Genomic DNA, 15,999 nt, shown 5'->3' with positions numbered 1-15,999 from the left:
TAGTCTCCATATCTGAGTGTTCTCTGCTTATCACCTGGAGGCTGCAGCAGATCACAGGTGTTGGTAAGAGAAATCATTTGGTTGGAAGATGAGAAAGCCACTATTGACATCAGCAAACATTTTCTGTAATGGGTGAGAGAGTGAATGTTTTAGGCTCTGTCACTGCTACTCAACTCTGCTGGCATATTGCAAAAGCAGCCATAGACAATATGTGGATGAATGGACATGGATGTGTTACAGTAAAACTTTATGTGCAAAATCAGGGGGCAGGCTGGACTTGTCCACAGGCCAGAGTTTGCCAATCCCTGAGTTAGATTTATATAGGCATTTCTCTGTATCTTGTGAAATCCAAGACTCATATCTGGTTGTTTGATATTGAGAATGACAGGAACCCCCCAAATTAAAATGAATATAAGTGCAGTGAGCGAAATCGTCGTCTGTTGAAGTCATCAAGATGTTATCTCTAAATATTCAGTTGGGCCAATCAAGTTTGAACCATAATCAGCCTAAAGACAACTAATACCCAGCAAATTTTTATTGAACCTTGTTTGAAGCTTGAAAGTAAGAACTTTTTAGTATTTTTCCAATATTGATCTAGAGAAAGATAGACACTGAAATTCATTCTTTCCAATGATTCATCAGGGCCTACCTTGTTCTCAATGGAATGGCCCTTCCGACTGCTCTGTGTCCCAATATCCATCTGTTACACTCCTTTTTGTTTTATGGCTTCTCTGGTTTGCTCTACTAGGGAAGGATCATCCTGGTTTGTGCTCACGGATATTCAAGACACTGGAAAAAATAAATTCTTATAAAAAAAAGATAAACTGGTATCCAATATATGTTTCAGTCTTGTAGTATGAGTCAAACCCTGGAAACTGAATCCCTCCAGAGTGTCCTGAAAAATGAATTTTTGATCTTCCAATATTGAAGACCATCCTCTTCTACAGCAATCCCACAGCAGACTACCCTCGGAAGCCTTGTTTGGAGGATGGTTGGCATTATTGCATCTCCACTGTGCCTTTATCTGCCTACAACATGGCTATATTTCTCTTGGCCCAGGCAGAGGGCATATCTTGTGTCACTGATCTGCAGTTGCATGTCTGAATTGTGGGCTATGAAAAGGCAAATAGCAGAAATTGTGTTCTGGAAAATAGTTGTGGACTATCAAAACTAGACTGCCCATCAAGGGACTCTGAGCAGTGTGTTCAGAGGCCTAAAGCTACAAATGTTGAACTCAGATAATCCACTAGAGAGAAAAAATCAACTCACAAGTTCTCGAGTATATTTTATTTAATTCCAAGGACATTGCAGTCAGGATAGTTTGGGCTGATGCTGTGGTAACCATTTCCAAATTTCAGTGGCTTTAACATAGCATTTATTTTTCGCTCATGCAGAGTCTACTTAAGTCAGTGGGAAAGGTGGATGGAGGGATGCTCCACCCATTACCCCAGGGGCCCAGGCTGATGAAGCCTCCTCATCAGGAATGGCAGTGATGGCTACAATGAGGGGAAAGTGGAGAATTAAGGAAGAGCTTTTCAATCATCATTTGCTCTAACATTTCATTGGCCAGAACTAGCCCCAGGGCCCACCTCCTTCAAGAAGGGGGCTTGGATGTGGTCTGTGTCTATGTCAGTCTCCCACTGACCATGGGTATCCAAGGGGACCACTCAGACATGGCTGGCAGCAGAGGCAGGGGTATGGGAGAGCACAGTCTTGAAAAAGAAGAAGGACAACATGCTTGCCTTCCAGTAGATTGTCCAGTTGTCTGCCCAAGCTTCCCCAAAGTTCCCCAGTATTGGAGAGGTGAGTGATATTTTCCAGTTGAACAGATGGGACACCCACTTATTAAGATTCTATTAAGATAAGCCAAGGAGTGCCTCCCAGCAATGATTTATATCTGTTTCATAAGAACAGAGTAACTCCCTTTGCAATGGCTCTGCCCATAACTAAAAGCCAAGTTCCCAGAGCATTCTGTAGTTGGGAAGATGGGGTTGTGATATGTTCAGACTGTTTCCACTTGTTGTCAGGGTCTCTTGAGTCTAGGGACTCCATTTTACAACCAAATTATTAAAGATGAATGACATGACACACGCTAACTTTAATTGCCCTAATCTCCTGCCTAACCCCATCAAAGATACTTCCTTTGCTCGTATGCCAAATGAGGAAATCTGAGGCTTAGGAAGAGGAAGAAGGGGCAGTGGAGGGGGGGCCTGGATGATTCCAGGGATGGCATGTTGGTGTTTTTCACAAGCTTTCAGCAAACTTCTGGAAAGTTAGGTTGAGCAGGATTCATTTTAAAAGGCTGGCATAGAAGATGGCGGACTGGTGAGCCGTATGTTTTAGTTACTCCTCCAGGAAAGTAGGTAGAAAGCCAGGAACTGCGTGGACTGGACACCACAGAGCAATCTGACTTTGGGAATACTTCATACAACACTCATGAAAACGTGTAACTGCTGAGATCAGCAAAATCTGTAAGTTTTTGTGGCCAGGGGACCCGCACCCTTCCCTGCCAGGCTCAGTCCCATGGGAGGAGGGGCTGTGAGCACCGGGAAGGAGAAGGGAGAACTGCAGTGGCAGCTCTTATTGGAAACTCATTCTACTGATCCAAACTCCGACCATAGATAGACTGAGACCAGACACCAGAGAATCTGAGAGCAGCCAGCCCAGCAGAGAGGAGACAGGCATAGAAGAAAACAGCACGAAAAACTCCAAAATAAAAGCGGAGGATTTTTGGAGTTCTGGTGAACATAGAAAGGGGAAGGGCAGAGCTCAGGCCCTGAGGTTCATATGCAAATCCTGAAGAAAAGCTGATCTCTCTGCCCTGTGGACCTTTCCTTAATGGCCCTAATTGATTTGTCTCTTAGCATTTCAATAACCCATTAGATCTCTGAGGAGGGCCCCCCCTTTTTTTTTAAAATCTTTTTTCCTTTTTTCTGAAACAATTACTCTAAGAAGCCCAATACAGAAAGCTTCAAAGACTTGCAATTTGGGCAGGTCAAGACAAGAGCAGAACTAAGAGAGCTCTGAGACAAAAGGCAATAATCCAGTGGCTAAGAAAATTCACTAAACACCACAACTTCCCAAGAAAAGGGGGGTGTCCGCTCACAGCCATCATCCTGGTGGACAGGAAACACTCCTGTCCATCGCCAGCCCCATAGCCCAGAGCTGCCCCAGACAACCCAGTGTGACAGAAGTGCTTCAAATAACAGGCACACACCACAAAACTGTGTGTGGACATTAGCCTTCCCTGCAACCTCAGCTGATTGTCCCAGAGTTGGGAAGGTGGAGCAGTGTGAATTAACAAAGCCCCATTCAGCCATCATTTGAGCAGACTGGGAGCCTCCCTACACAGCCCAGCAGCCCAGAACCGCCCTGGGGGGACGGCACTCACCTGTGACATAGCACAGTCATCCCACAACAGAGGACCAGGGGGTGCACGGCCTGGAAGAGGGACCCACTCGCAAGTCTCAGGAGCCATACGCCAATACCAAGGACTTGTGGGTCAGTGGCAGAGACAAACTATGGCAGGATTGAAGTGAAGGATTAGACTATTGCAGCAGCTTTAAAACTCCAGGATCACCAGGGAGATTTGATTGTTAGAGCCACCCCCCCCTCCCTGACTGCCCAGAAACACGCCCCATATACAGGGTGGGCAACACCAACTACACACACAAGCTTGGTACACCAATTGGACCCCACAAGACTCACTCCCCCACTCACCACAAAGGCAAAGCAAGGGAGAACTGGCTTGTGGAGAATAGGTGGCTCATGGACACCACCTGCTGGTTAGTTAGAGAAAGTGTACTCCACGAATCTGCAGATCTGATAAATTAGAGATAAAGACTTCAATTGGTCTACAAATCCTAAAAGAACCCTATCAAGTTCAGCAAATGCCAAGAGGCCAAAAACAACAGAAAATTATAAAGCATATGAAAAAACCAGACGATATGGATAACCCAAGCCCAAGCACCCAAATCAAAAGATCAGAAGAGACACAGTCCCTAGAGCAGCTACTCAAAGAACTAAAGATGAACAATGAGACCATAGGACGGGATACAAAGGATATCAAGAAGACCCTAGAAGAGCATAAAGAAGACATTGCAAGACTAAATAAAAAAATAGATGATCTTATGGAAATTAAAGAAACTGTTGACCAAATTAAAAAGATTCTGGACACTCATAGTACAAGACTAGAGGAAGTTGAACAATGAAACAGTGACCTGGAAGATGACAGAACAGAAAATGAAAGCATAAAAGAAAGAATGGGGAAAAAATTGAAAAAATCGAAACGGACCTCAGGGATATGATAGATAATATAAAATATCCAAATATAAGACTCATTGGTGTTCCAGAAGGGGAAGAAAAGGGTAAGGGTCTAGGAAGAGTATTCAAAGAAATTGTTGGGGAAAACTTCCCAAATCTTCTAAACAACATAAATACACAAATCATAAATGCTCAGCGAACTCCAAATAGAATAAATCCAAATAAACCCACTCCGGGACATATTCTGATCACACTGTCAAACACGGAAGAGAAGGAGCAAGTTCTGAAAGCAGCAAGAGAAAAGCAATTCACCACATACAAAGGAAACAGCATAAGACTAAGTAGTGACTACTCAGCAGCCACCATGGAGGCAAGAAGGCAGTGGCACGATATATTTAAAATTCTGAGTGAGAAAAATTTCCAACCAAGAATACTTTATCCAGCAAAGCTCTCCTTCAAATTTGAGAGAGAGCTTAAATTTTTCACAGACAAACAAATGCTGAGAGAATTTGCTAACAAGAGACCTGCCCTACTGGAGATACTAAAGGGAGCCCTACAGACAGAGAAACAAAGAAAGGACAGAGAGACTTGGAGAAAGGTTCAGTACTAAAGAGATTCGGTATGGGTACAATAAAGGATATTAATAGAGAGAGGGGAAAAATATATATGACAAACATAAACCAAAGGATAAGATGGCTGATTCAAGAAATGCCTTCACGGTTATAACGTTGAATGTAAATGGATTAAACTCCCCAATTAAAAGATATAGATTCACAGAATGGATCAAAAAAAATGAACCATCAATATGTTGCATACAAGAGACTCATCTTAGACACAGGAACACAAAGAAATTGAAAGTGAAAGGATGGAAAAAAATATTTCATGCAAGCTACAGCCAAAAGAAAGCAGGTGTAGAAATATTAATCTCAGATAAAATAGACTTTCAATGCAGGGATGTTTTGAGAGACAAAGAAGGCCACTACATACTAATAAAAGGGGCAATTCAACAAGAAGAAATAACAATCATAAATGTCTATGCACCCAATCAAGGTGCCACAAAATACATGAGAGAAACACTGGCAAAACTAAAGGAAGCAATTGATGTTTCCACAATAATTGTGGGAGACTTCAACACATCACTCTCTCCTATAGATAGATCAACCAGACAGAAGACCAGTAAGGAAACTGAAAACTTAAAACAATCTGATAAATGAATTAGATTTAACAGACATATCCAGAACGTTACATCCTAAATCACCAGGATACACATACTTTTCTAGTGCTCACGGAACTTTCTCCAGAATAGATCATATGCTGGGACATAAAACAAGCCTCAGTAAATTTAAAAAGATTAAAATTATTCAAAGCAAATTCTCTGACCACAATGGAATACAATTAGAAGTCAATAACCATTAGAGACTTAGAAAATTCACAAATACATGGAGGTTAAACAACACACTCCTAAACAATCAGTGGGTTAAAGAAGAAATAGCAAGAGAAATTGCTAAATATATAGAGACGAATGAAAATGAGAGCACAACATACCAAAACCTATGGGATGCAGCAAAAGCAGTGCTGAGGGGGAAATTTATAGCACTAAATGCATATATTAAAAAGGAAGAAAGAGCCAAAATCAAAGAACTAATGGATCAACTGAAGAAGCTAGAAAATGAACAGCAAACCAATCCTAAACCAAGTAGAAGAAAAGAAATAACAAGGATTAAAGCAGAAATAAATGACATAGAGAACAAAAAAACAATAGAGAGGATAAATATCACCAAAAGTTGGTTCTTTGAGAAGATCAACAAGATTGACAAGCCCCTAGCTAGACTGACAAAATCAAAAAGAGAGAAGACCCATATAAACAAAATAATGAATGAAACAGGTGACATAACTGCGGATCCCGAAGAAATTAAAAAAATTATAAGAGGATACTATGAACAACTGTATGGCAACAAACTGGATAATGTAGAGGAAATGGACAATTTCCTGGAAACACATGAACAACCTAGACTGACCAGAGAAGAAATAGAAGACCTCAACCAACCCATCACAAGCAAAGAGATGCAATCAGTCATCAAAAATTTTCCCACAAATAAATGCCCAGGGCCAGATGGCTTCACAGGGGAATTCTACCAAACTTTCCAGAAAGAACTGACACCAATCTTACTCAAACTCTTTCAAAACATTGAAGAAAATGGAACACTACCTAACTCATTTTATGAAGCTAACATCAATCTAATACCAAAACCAGGCAAAGATGCTATAAAAAAGGAAAACTACCGGCCAATCTCCCTAACGAATATAGATGCAACAATCCTCAACAAAATACTTGCAAATCGAATCCAAAAACACATTAAAAAAATCATACAAAAACAAAAAAAAACAAAAAAAAATAAAAATAAAAAAATCATACACCATGACCAAGTGGAGTTCATTCCAGGCATGCAAGCATGGTTCAACAGAAGAAAATCAATCAATGTATTACAACACATTAAAAATTCGAAAGGGAAAAATCAAATGATCATCTCAATAGATGCTGAAAAAGCATTTGACAAAATCCAACATCCATTTTTGATAAAAACACTTCAAAAGGTAGGAATTGAAGGAAACTTCCTCAATATGATAAAGAGCATATACGAAAAACCCACAGCCAGCATAGTACTCAATGGTGAGAGACTGAAAGCCTTCCCTCTAAGATCAGGAACAAGACAAGGATGCCCGCTCTCACCACTGTTATTCAACATTGTCCTGGAAGTGCTAGCCAGGGTAATCCAGCAAGACAAAGAAATAAAAGGCATCCAAATTGGAAAAGAAGAAGTAAAACTGTCATTGTTTGCAGATGATATGATCTTATATCTGGAAAACCCTGAGAAATCGACGATACAGCTACTAGAGCTAATAAACAAATTTAGCAAAGTAGCAGGATACAAGATTAATGCACATAAGTCAGTAATGTTTCTATATGCTAGAAATGAACAAACTGAAGAGACACTCAAGAAAAAGATACCATTTTCAATAGCAACTAAAAAAGTCAAGTACCTAGGAATAAACTTAACCAAAGATGTAAAAGACCTATACAAAGAAAACTACATAACTCTACTAAAAGAAATAGAAGGGGACCTTAAAAGATGGAAAAATATTCCATGTTCATGGATAGGAAGGCTAAACATCATTAAGATGTCAATTCTACCCAAACTCATCTACAGATTCAATGCAATCCCAATCAAAATTCCAACAACCTACTTTGCAGACTTGGAAAAGCTAGTTATCAAATTTATTTGGAAAGGGAAGATGCCTCGAATTGCTAAAGACACTCTAAAAAAGAAAAACGAAGTGGGAGGACTTACACTCCCTGACTTTGAAGCTTCTTATAAAGCCACAGTTGCCAAAACAGCATGGTACTGGCACAAAGATAGACATATAGATCAATGGAATCGAATTGAGAATTTGGAGATAGACCCTCAGATCTATGGCTGACTGATCTTTGATATGGCCCCCTAAGTCACTGAACTGAGTCATAATGGTCTTTTCAAGAAATGGGGCTGGGAGAGTTGGATATCCATATCCAAGAGAATGAAAGAGGACCCTTACCTCACCCCCTATACAAAAATTAACTCAAAGTGGACCAAAGATCTCAATATAAAAGAAAGTACCATAAAACTCCTAGAAGATAATGTAGGAAAACATCTTCAAGACCTTGTATTAGGCGGCCACTTCCTAGACTTTATACCCAAAGCACAAGCAACAAAAGAAAAAATAGATAAATGGGAACTCCTCAAGCTTAGAAGTTTCTGCACCTCAAAGGAATTTCTCAAAAAGGTAAAGAGGCCGCCAACTCAATGGGAAAAAATTTTTGGAAACCATGTATCTCAGAAAAGACTGATATCTTGCATATATAAAGAAATCCTACAATTCAATGACAATAGTACAGACAGCCCAATTATAAAATGGGCAAAAGATATGAAAAGACAGTTCTCTGAAGAGGAAATACAAATGGCCAAGAAACACATGAAAAAATGTTCAGCTTCACTAGCTATTAGAGAGATGCAAATTAAGACCACAATGAGATACCATCTAACACCGATAAGAGTGGCTGCCATTAAACAAACAGGAAACTACAAATGCTGGAGGGGATGTGGAGAAATTGGAACTCTTATTCATTGTTGGTGGGACTGTATAATGGTTCAGCCACTCTGGAAGTCAGTCTGGCAGTTCCTTAGAAAACTAGATATAGAGTTATCATTCGATCCAGCAATTGCACTTCTCGGTATATACTCAGAAGATCGGAAAGCAGTGATATGAACAGATATCTGCACGCCAATGTTCCTAGCAGCATTATTCACAGTTGCCAAGAGATGGAAACAACCCAAATGTCCTTCAACAGATGAGTGGATAAATAAAATGTGGTATATACACACGATAGAATACTACACGGCAGTAAGAAGGAACCATCTCGTGAAACATATGACAACATGGATGAACCTTGAAGACATAATGCTGAGCGAAATAAGTCAGGCACAAAAAGAGAAATATTATATGCTACCACTAATGTGAACTTTGAAAAATGTAAAACAAATGGTTTATAATGTAGAATGTAGGGGAACTAGCAATAGAGAGCAATTAAGGAAAGGGGATCAATAATCCAAGAAGAACAGATAAGCTATTTAATGTTCTGGGGATGCCCAGGAATGACTATGGTCTGTTAATTTCTGATGGATATAGTAGGAACAAGTTCACAGACATGTTGCTATATTAGGTAACTTTCTTGGGGTAAAGTAGGAACAGGTTGGAAGTAAAGCAGTTATCTTAGGTTACTTGTCTTTTTCTTACTTCCTTGTTATGGTCTCTTTGAAATGTTCTTTTATTGTATGCTTTTTTTTTTAATTTTTTTTTTCATACAGTTGATTTAAAAAAGAAAAAAAAGTTAAAAAAACAACAACAACAACAACAAAAAAAAACAAGGAAAAAAATATGTAGTTCCCCCTGGAGGAGCCTGTGGAGAATGCAGGGGTGTTGGCCTACCCCACCTCGATGGTTGCTAACATGACCACAGACATAGGGGACTGGTGGTTTGATGGGTTGAGCCCTCTACCATAGGTTTTACCCTTGGGAAGACAGTTGCTGCAAAGGAGAGGCTAGGCCTCCCTATAATTGTGCCTAAGAGCCTCCTCCCGAATGCCTCTTTGTTGCTCAGATGTGGCCCTCTCTCTCTAGCTAAGCCAACTTGAAAGGTGAAATCACTGCCCTCCCCCCTACGTGGGATCAGACACCCAGGGGAGTGAATCTCCCTGGCAACGTGGAATATGACTCCCGGGGAGGAATGTAGACCCGGCATCGTGGGACAGAGAACATCTTGACCAAAAGGGGGATGTGAAAGGAAATGAAATAAGCTTCAGTGGCAGAGAGATTCCAAAAGGAGCTGAGAGGTCACTCTGGTGGGCACTCTTACGCACAATTTAGACAACCCTTTTTAGGTTCTAAAGAATTGGGTAGCTGGTGGTGGATACCTGAAACTATCAAACTACAACCCAGAACCCATGAATCTCGAAGACAATTGTATAATAATGTAACTTATGAGGGGTGACAATGGGATTGGGAAAGCCATAAGGACCACACTCCACTTTGTCTAGTTTATGGATGGATGAGTAGAAAAATAGGGGAAGGAAATAAGCAAACAAACAGACAAAGGTACCTAGTGCTCTTTTTTACTTAAATTGCTCTTTTTCACTTTAATTATTATTCTTGTTATTTTTGTGTGTGTGCTAATGAAGGTGTCAGGGATTGATTTAGGTGATGAATGTACAACTATGTAATGGTACTGTGAACAATCGAATGTACGATTTGTTTTGTATGACTGCGTGGTATGTGAATATATCTCAATAAAATGAAGATTAAAAAAAAAAAAAGGCTGGCATAGAGTGGATAGAGGGGAAACTGGGAAATAGAGGACTCTTTAGGACCTGACATTTTGGACTGGGAGACGCAAAAGGAATTCACTAGTGGTTTGTGATACCTATGGATTGAATTATATTTTTCCATGAAGCAAGTCTGATAGAGTCTCTGCCAACTTCTGGAGGCTCTGCAGCAAGAATTGCCTATCAGAGTCGTCCACCATCAGGCTAACCTCAGTCCTCATGTCCCTCAGTCACTGCACACGGGATGCCTTCAAGAGGATATGGCCTTTTTGCAAGCATTTCTTGCAGCTGAGCATCAGATCATCTCTTGAAGGGATATCTGGGCAGCACATCCCACAGCACTCTCCCTGTTTTTGATTTTTACCCTGAGAGAAACTCCAGAGATTTAATCAGATTGTAGACTTACTCTGCCTGGAAATTCAAGCAAATGAATCCAGTCTGCAGTGTAATCAGCTTAGTGGGTGACCCATTTCCCCTGCCCCCTCACTGGTTAGCTAGTAAGTGGATTTTCTTCTTTGAGGCCCATTGCTGGATTTAATGAGTCCTAGGGGAATCCTGTGAAATGTTAATATTCATCTAGAAATCTACAAGTAAAAGAGAGGTGTGCTTTGCTGCCCTTCAACAATTGTTTGGTATGGGATGTGAGTTAATATTTATTGGAGCAACCTATTGAAAGCTTGGTGCTTTATATGATATAGTCTCAAAATTTTCTATAAACACTATGCAGTATTTATTAATATCCTCAGTTTACAGAGGAGAAACTGAGGCTCATAGAGGTTAAATGACTTACTAAAGATAACAAAACCGGGAAGCATAAGTTGGAGAGAAGACTCCATGGGACAGGGTCTATAACTGTTTTGCTCACCCCTGCATTTCTTGTACCTAGCAAGAGTGTGACTCAGAGAAGATATCCAATACATATTTGTTGAATGAATGAAGAGTGGCAGAGCAAGTATTTGATAACCACATTTACCTCATTTGGAAGTGTAGGTCTTTCATTTTTATCATGTGAAACACACAGCATTTAGGAAAAGTTGTGAGACCCAGGAAAAAGAAAAATTCTTGGTTTAATCAGAAAACACAAACTTGTGTTTTAACCTCTGTCCCATGATGCCTCTCTGACTCTGGTTGTCCCACCTGCATAGCTTCCATGCAGTGGAGACACGACTCCACCACCCAGGGTATTGGGGAGGGAACCAATGAAAAGAATGTCCACAGATGTGCTTTAACCATCATCTGCATTCCCTCCCAGAGAATGGTTGGAAACTCTAGGTTTCAGGACCCAGTTGTGAATGATGAAGCACTAGATAGATTCTGGCCAAGTCACCTGAACCATGGTGCTCAGAATAGCATTAGCTGCTTGTTTTCCAGATTTTTTTTTTGTAAGAGATGGCAAGAAGGCAGTGCTGTTCCTGAATGGGACATATGGTTTAGAGTTTGTTTTCTAGACTCAAGAATGAAAGCGTGGATTTTCTGACCTTAGTTAAGAGACATAGCTCCCTCTTCCTGAGTTCTTACTGAGCCAGTGATCTGGGCCAGAATGGACCTCAGAACATCCAGGGGCTTTGCTGCTGTTGTGCTGAATGCTGACCTGCATTGCCAACCTTCATTATCGTGGATTACCAGTAATAGGATTTGCCATTCGGAAGCTGGGATTGTGTTTATTCAAAACTCACAGGGTAGTTACTTAAAGAGAAATATGGCTTCAATTTCTCACTATTTCCTGCTAGTTCTGGTCTTTCTGGAGTCACACACAGTTCGGCCATTCTGTCTGCCAGGATGTACGTGTTCAGAGGAGAGTTTTGGCAGGTGTGCCATGCTGGCAAATTGCCGGAGGGTGGTAGTGTATGGGCTGTCTTTGGGGATGATAATGGAGGGGGAACAGACCTGGAATTGGTGGGAAATCTATAAGACTCATTCTAGTTGATGCTGAACTTTGATGAACCATACTTTTTTTTCCAAAATGAATTTAACTCTTTTATTTCAGGACTCTGCAGTGTATGTCTACTTCTTCAGGAAAGATCCTAGGGAATCTTCCTGAAGAGTTCAAGCAAGTGAAAATTGAAAACTCACCCTTATTTGAACTTTCCCGAGGGTCTTTCATCAACATGAGCACCTTGGAATACCTTTGGCTCAACTTTAACAACATCACTGTGATCCGTCTGGGAGCCCTGGAGCACCTGTCACAACTGAAAGAACTGAGACTGGAGGGGAACAAGCTCCGTTCAGTACCATGGACAGCGTTCCGGGCCACCCCTCTCCTGAGGGTCTTAGACCTCAAACATAACAGGATTGATGTGCTCCCTGAGCTGGCTCTTCAGTTCCTGGTCAATCTCACCTACCTTGACCTATCTTCCAATAGGCTTACCATTGTGTCCAGGAGTGTCTTCTTGAGCTGGCCTGCCTACCAGAAACTACAATGGCCTGGCTGTGGGGCCGAGATTCTCTCCAGCCTGGTGCTAGCACTGCACAACAACCCGTGGGTCTGTGACTGTCGCCTGAGAGGACTCATGCAGTTTGTCAAATCAGTCAGCCTCCTGGTCATCTTGGTGAATCCCTACCTGATGTGCCGGGGCCCTCCCTCCAGGGCAGGGCAGCTTTTCCATGAAACTGAGCTCAGTGCTTGCATGAAGCCGCTGATCTCAACCCCCAGTGCCAATGTCACCATCCGAGCAGGACAGAATGTGACCCTGCGATGCCTGGCACAGGCCAGCCCATCACCAACCATTGAATGGACTTATCCCCTGAGGACTTGGAAGGAATTTGATGGTAAGTCACATGCATGCTCCTGGCTTAACTGGGGGAAAGGGGAAAGTCTCAAAAGAGTGGCTCTAAACCAGGTCAATCATGGAGGAAGTGTGTGGGTAAGATTGAGTTAAGCTGGAATTATAGTCACCAGGACAAAAAAGATCCCAAGATAGTGTTCTCCTACAGGCATTGTTTAATTATGTCTCTGTAGGACGTATATACACATGTGAATACACATGTTGGGCCTGATTTAACACACTGTATGAATATTTTTGAGTTGTATATCAACAAATGTTCATTAGTAGCCTTCTAGGTGCATTGTACTTTTAAATCATAGATTTTCACTTCAAGGTCTGATTCTAGAGATTATAATTTACTTATTTCCCAAACCTGCCTGAAGACAGGAATCACCTGAATGCTTGTTTGAAACAAAGTTTCCAGGCCTCAGCTCTGGAGATTCAGATTCCATGAGTCTAGGGTAGGGTCTAAAAATATGTATTTTAATGCATGTTCCCACTCTTCCCCTTTCCCCCCAGACAATTCTTACAAAGAGACAAAATTAGGCTGTCTAGATATTGAGTGCTTTGTTCCCTTTCCCCCACTGTGTTGATCAGAACTCACTGGCTTGAGGTTGTCAACTGGGGCAGGGAGAGCAGGTGACTTGTGTGGGCCCACAGCTGGGATTCAAATCCCCCTCTCTTTTCCCAGAGCCCTCACTCTGCTCCTGCACCTTAGCTGGAAAGGCCTTTAATACCACCTTGGTGTGTTGGGGCATGCCACAGAGCCATGGATGGCCTACCCAGGGGTATCTCGATGGCCAGAAGAGCCTTTGTGGATTCCTGTATCTTCCCTGTGCTCTGTCTAGAAGATGACTAAAAACATATGAACAAAAATTGGGAAATTTAGCCAGTCATCCAGATATTTATTTTTCATGGTGAGAAACTTCTGGATGGTTTAAAAAAACAACTAATTAATAAATAATTAATGTATATTTTCATTATCCCCATCATTTTGATCACATTTTATTGGTGTGAGGTTAAATGTCAATACAGGATTTATTGTTGTCTTTTGTGATATTTTATAATCACTCTCTTTGGCACTGGGTTAGATCTGTTCTTTCAGTAATAATAATGAGCACTTAGTATGTTCCAGATACTGTTCTAAGTGCTTTTGCACTTATCAGTTCATTTGCAATTCTCAACAAACTTATGGTGTGGATATTATTATCATTCCATTTTATAGATGAGGAAATTGAGGCCAAGAGAATTTACACCATTTGCCCAGGACCATCACTTAGTAACGGGGCTAGAACGAAGACATCTGGCTCCAGCCTCTGAGCCACTCAACATCCAGGAGGTAACAGGGCATGTGTTAAAGCTCACGATATCACACAACCACACAGTCATGAAAAATCTGAAAAGTGTGCTAGTGGGCCCAGCAGGACCATAGCAGTGTGGTGGGAGCAGCTAGTGAAGCTGAAGGTGTGTGATCTTCATAGGCAAGAGGACAGGCTTCCAGGTCAAGTGTGGCCTCTGAACAATTCTCACTGTGAGTGAGCTGATGAATTGCTGCAATCCCCCATTTCCTATGTGCAAAAGGTGGGCACTTACCTTGCCAGGTAGCTGGTGGGTAAACACCTGGCACCACATAAGTGCTTAAATAAAGGTCACCACTACCTTTGAACAAAAATTTGGTATTGCTGAACACTCTGCAGCTGTCTATTGGGGAAATGCACAGCTGGGTTTCTCTTCTCTACACCCAGTGTTGACATCTGCTGCCGCGGAAGACGCTGCCCTGTCGGAGCTGGTCATACCTGCTGCCCACCTGGCAGACCGAGGCAATTATACCTGTGTGGCCTCCAACTCCGTTGGCAGGAGCAGCCTTGTCATCTCCCTCCACGTCCAGCCTGCTTCCTCTTCTCTCTCTGTCCCCTGGGAGGGCAACACTTATGTTGACCTAAGGGTCGCCAGGCAGACAGTGCGGGGTATCCTGCTGGAGTGGTTTGCCAAGGCCGACACCCCCGAGGAGCAGTGGTTCACCCTCTCTTTTGCATCTGAGGATGCTGTCAGGAAGGAGGTGGTCCACTTGGGCCCCGGGATCAACACATATGCCCTAGATGACCTCCTCCCTGGCACAAAATACAAGGCCTGCCTCAGCCTGGGGGGCCAGCCTGCGGGCCAGGGCCCCTGTGTGGTCTTTGTGACGGGCAGGGACCATGGTGGGCTGGACAGCCTGGCTGGCCGGGAGTACCTCCTCCATATCACAGTTGTCCTGTGCGCCGTGCTGCTGGCTGTGGCCGTGGGTGCATCTGCCTGGGTGGCCCAGGCCCCCTGCAGCTGCAGGTGGTGGGCCCTGAGCTGCTGTCCGCATCGCAGGAAAGCCCCTAGCTGTCCCCGTGCAGCCCCACGGCAGAGGGACGGCTCCTTGAGAATCCAGGCAGCTGTCTGCGAGGATGGCCCAGGGCCCAGGGACACTGAGGAGGAGCAGGAGAAAGATGGAGAGGAGCTGGTGTGGGACTCTAGCTCCTGAAACTAACCCTCCCTGGCAGGTTGACTTGGGGGGATCTGTTCATTCAACAAGTATTTATCCAGCACGTGTGTTCCAGGCACTGACCTAGACACAGGGGACTTGCCAGTGAACAAGGGAGATGAAGACCCTATCTGTGGGAATGAGCTTTGTCCTGTCAATCATTTTATTACACACTGTGACCGGAAATTAATGTCACCCTTTCCATATACACAGCCCTATAAAATTAATATTTCATTATTAATGAAATTAATATTTCATAATTTAAATTAGTGTTAAAATTAATATATCACATGCATGATCTTGTTGGAGGAAGGTAGATTCTACCCCTTTTTACAGCAGAATCTGGAGCCCAGAAAATTACAATGACCTGCCAACATCGCCATCTAGTTGGTGGCAGAGGCACCTTTTTCTAAATGTCTAGTTTAGTTGCATTGTTCTAAGTGTCTGCTTTGCAGGATTCTTGCATCTCCCATTATTGAGCAAATGCTATTCTCCCTCATAAAGGTTGTCATGGATCAAATCATGTCTCCTTTGAAGCCAT

General features: G+C 42.3%; 1 protein-coding gene across 1 annotated transcript; it reads left to right on the top strand.

Annotated features, from left to right (window-relative positions):
- The first annotated feature begins 11,880 nt into the window (after positions 1-11,880).
- On the top strand, positions 11,881-15,458 carry LRIT2 (leucine rich repeat, Ig-like and transmembrane domains 2). Its single transcript, XM_037803906.1, has 3 exons — positions 11,881-11,990; positions 12,169-12,950; positions 14,692-15,458. Exons 1-3 carry the CDS (start codon positions 11,881-11,883, stop codon positions 15,456-15,458), a joined length of 1,659 nt encoding a protein of 552 aa, XP_037659834.1.
- Positions 15,459-15,999: the final 541 nt, after the last annotated feature.

Source organism: Choloepus didactylus, chromosome 15 (assembly GCF_015220235.1).
Source record: "Choloepus didactylus isolate mChoDid1 chromosome 15, mChoDid1.pri, whole genome shotgun sequence".
In the NCBI taxonomy this organism is placed as follows: domain Eukaryota; kingdom Metazoa; phylum Chordata; class Mammalia; order Pilosa; family Megalonychidae; genus Choloepus; species Choloepus didactylus.
This window is presented reverse-complemented; position numbering and strand designations above follow the sequence as displayed.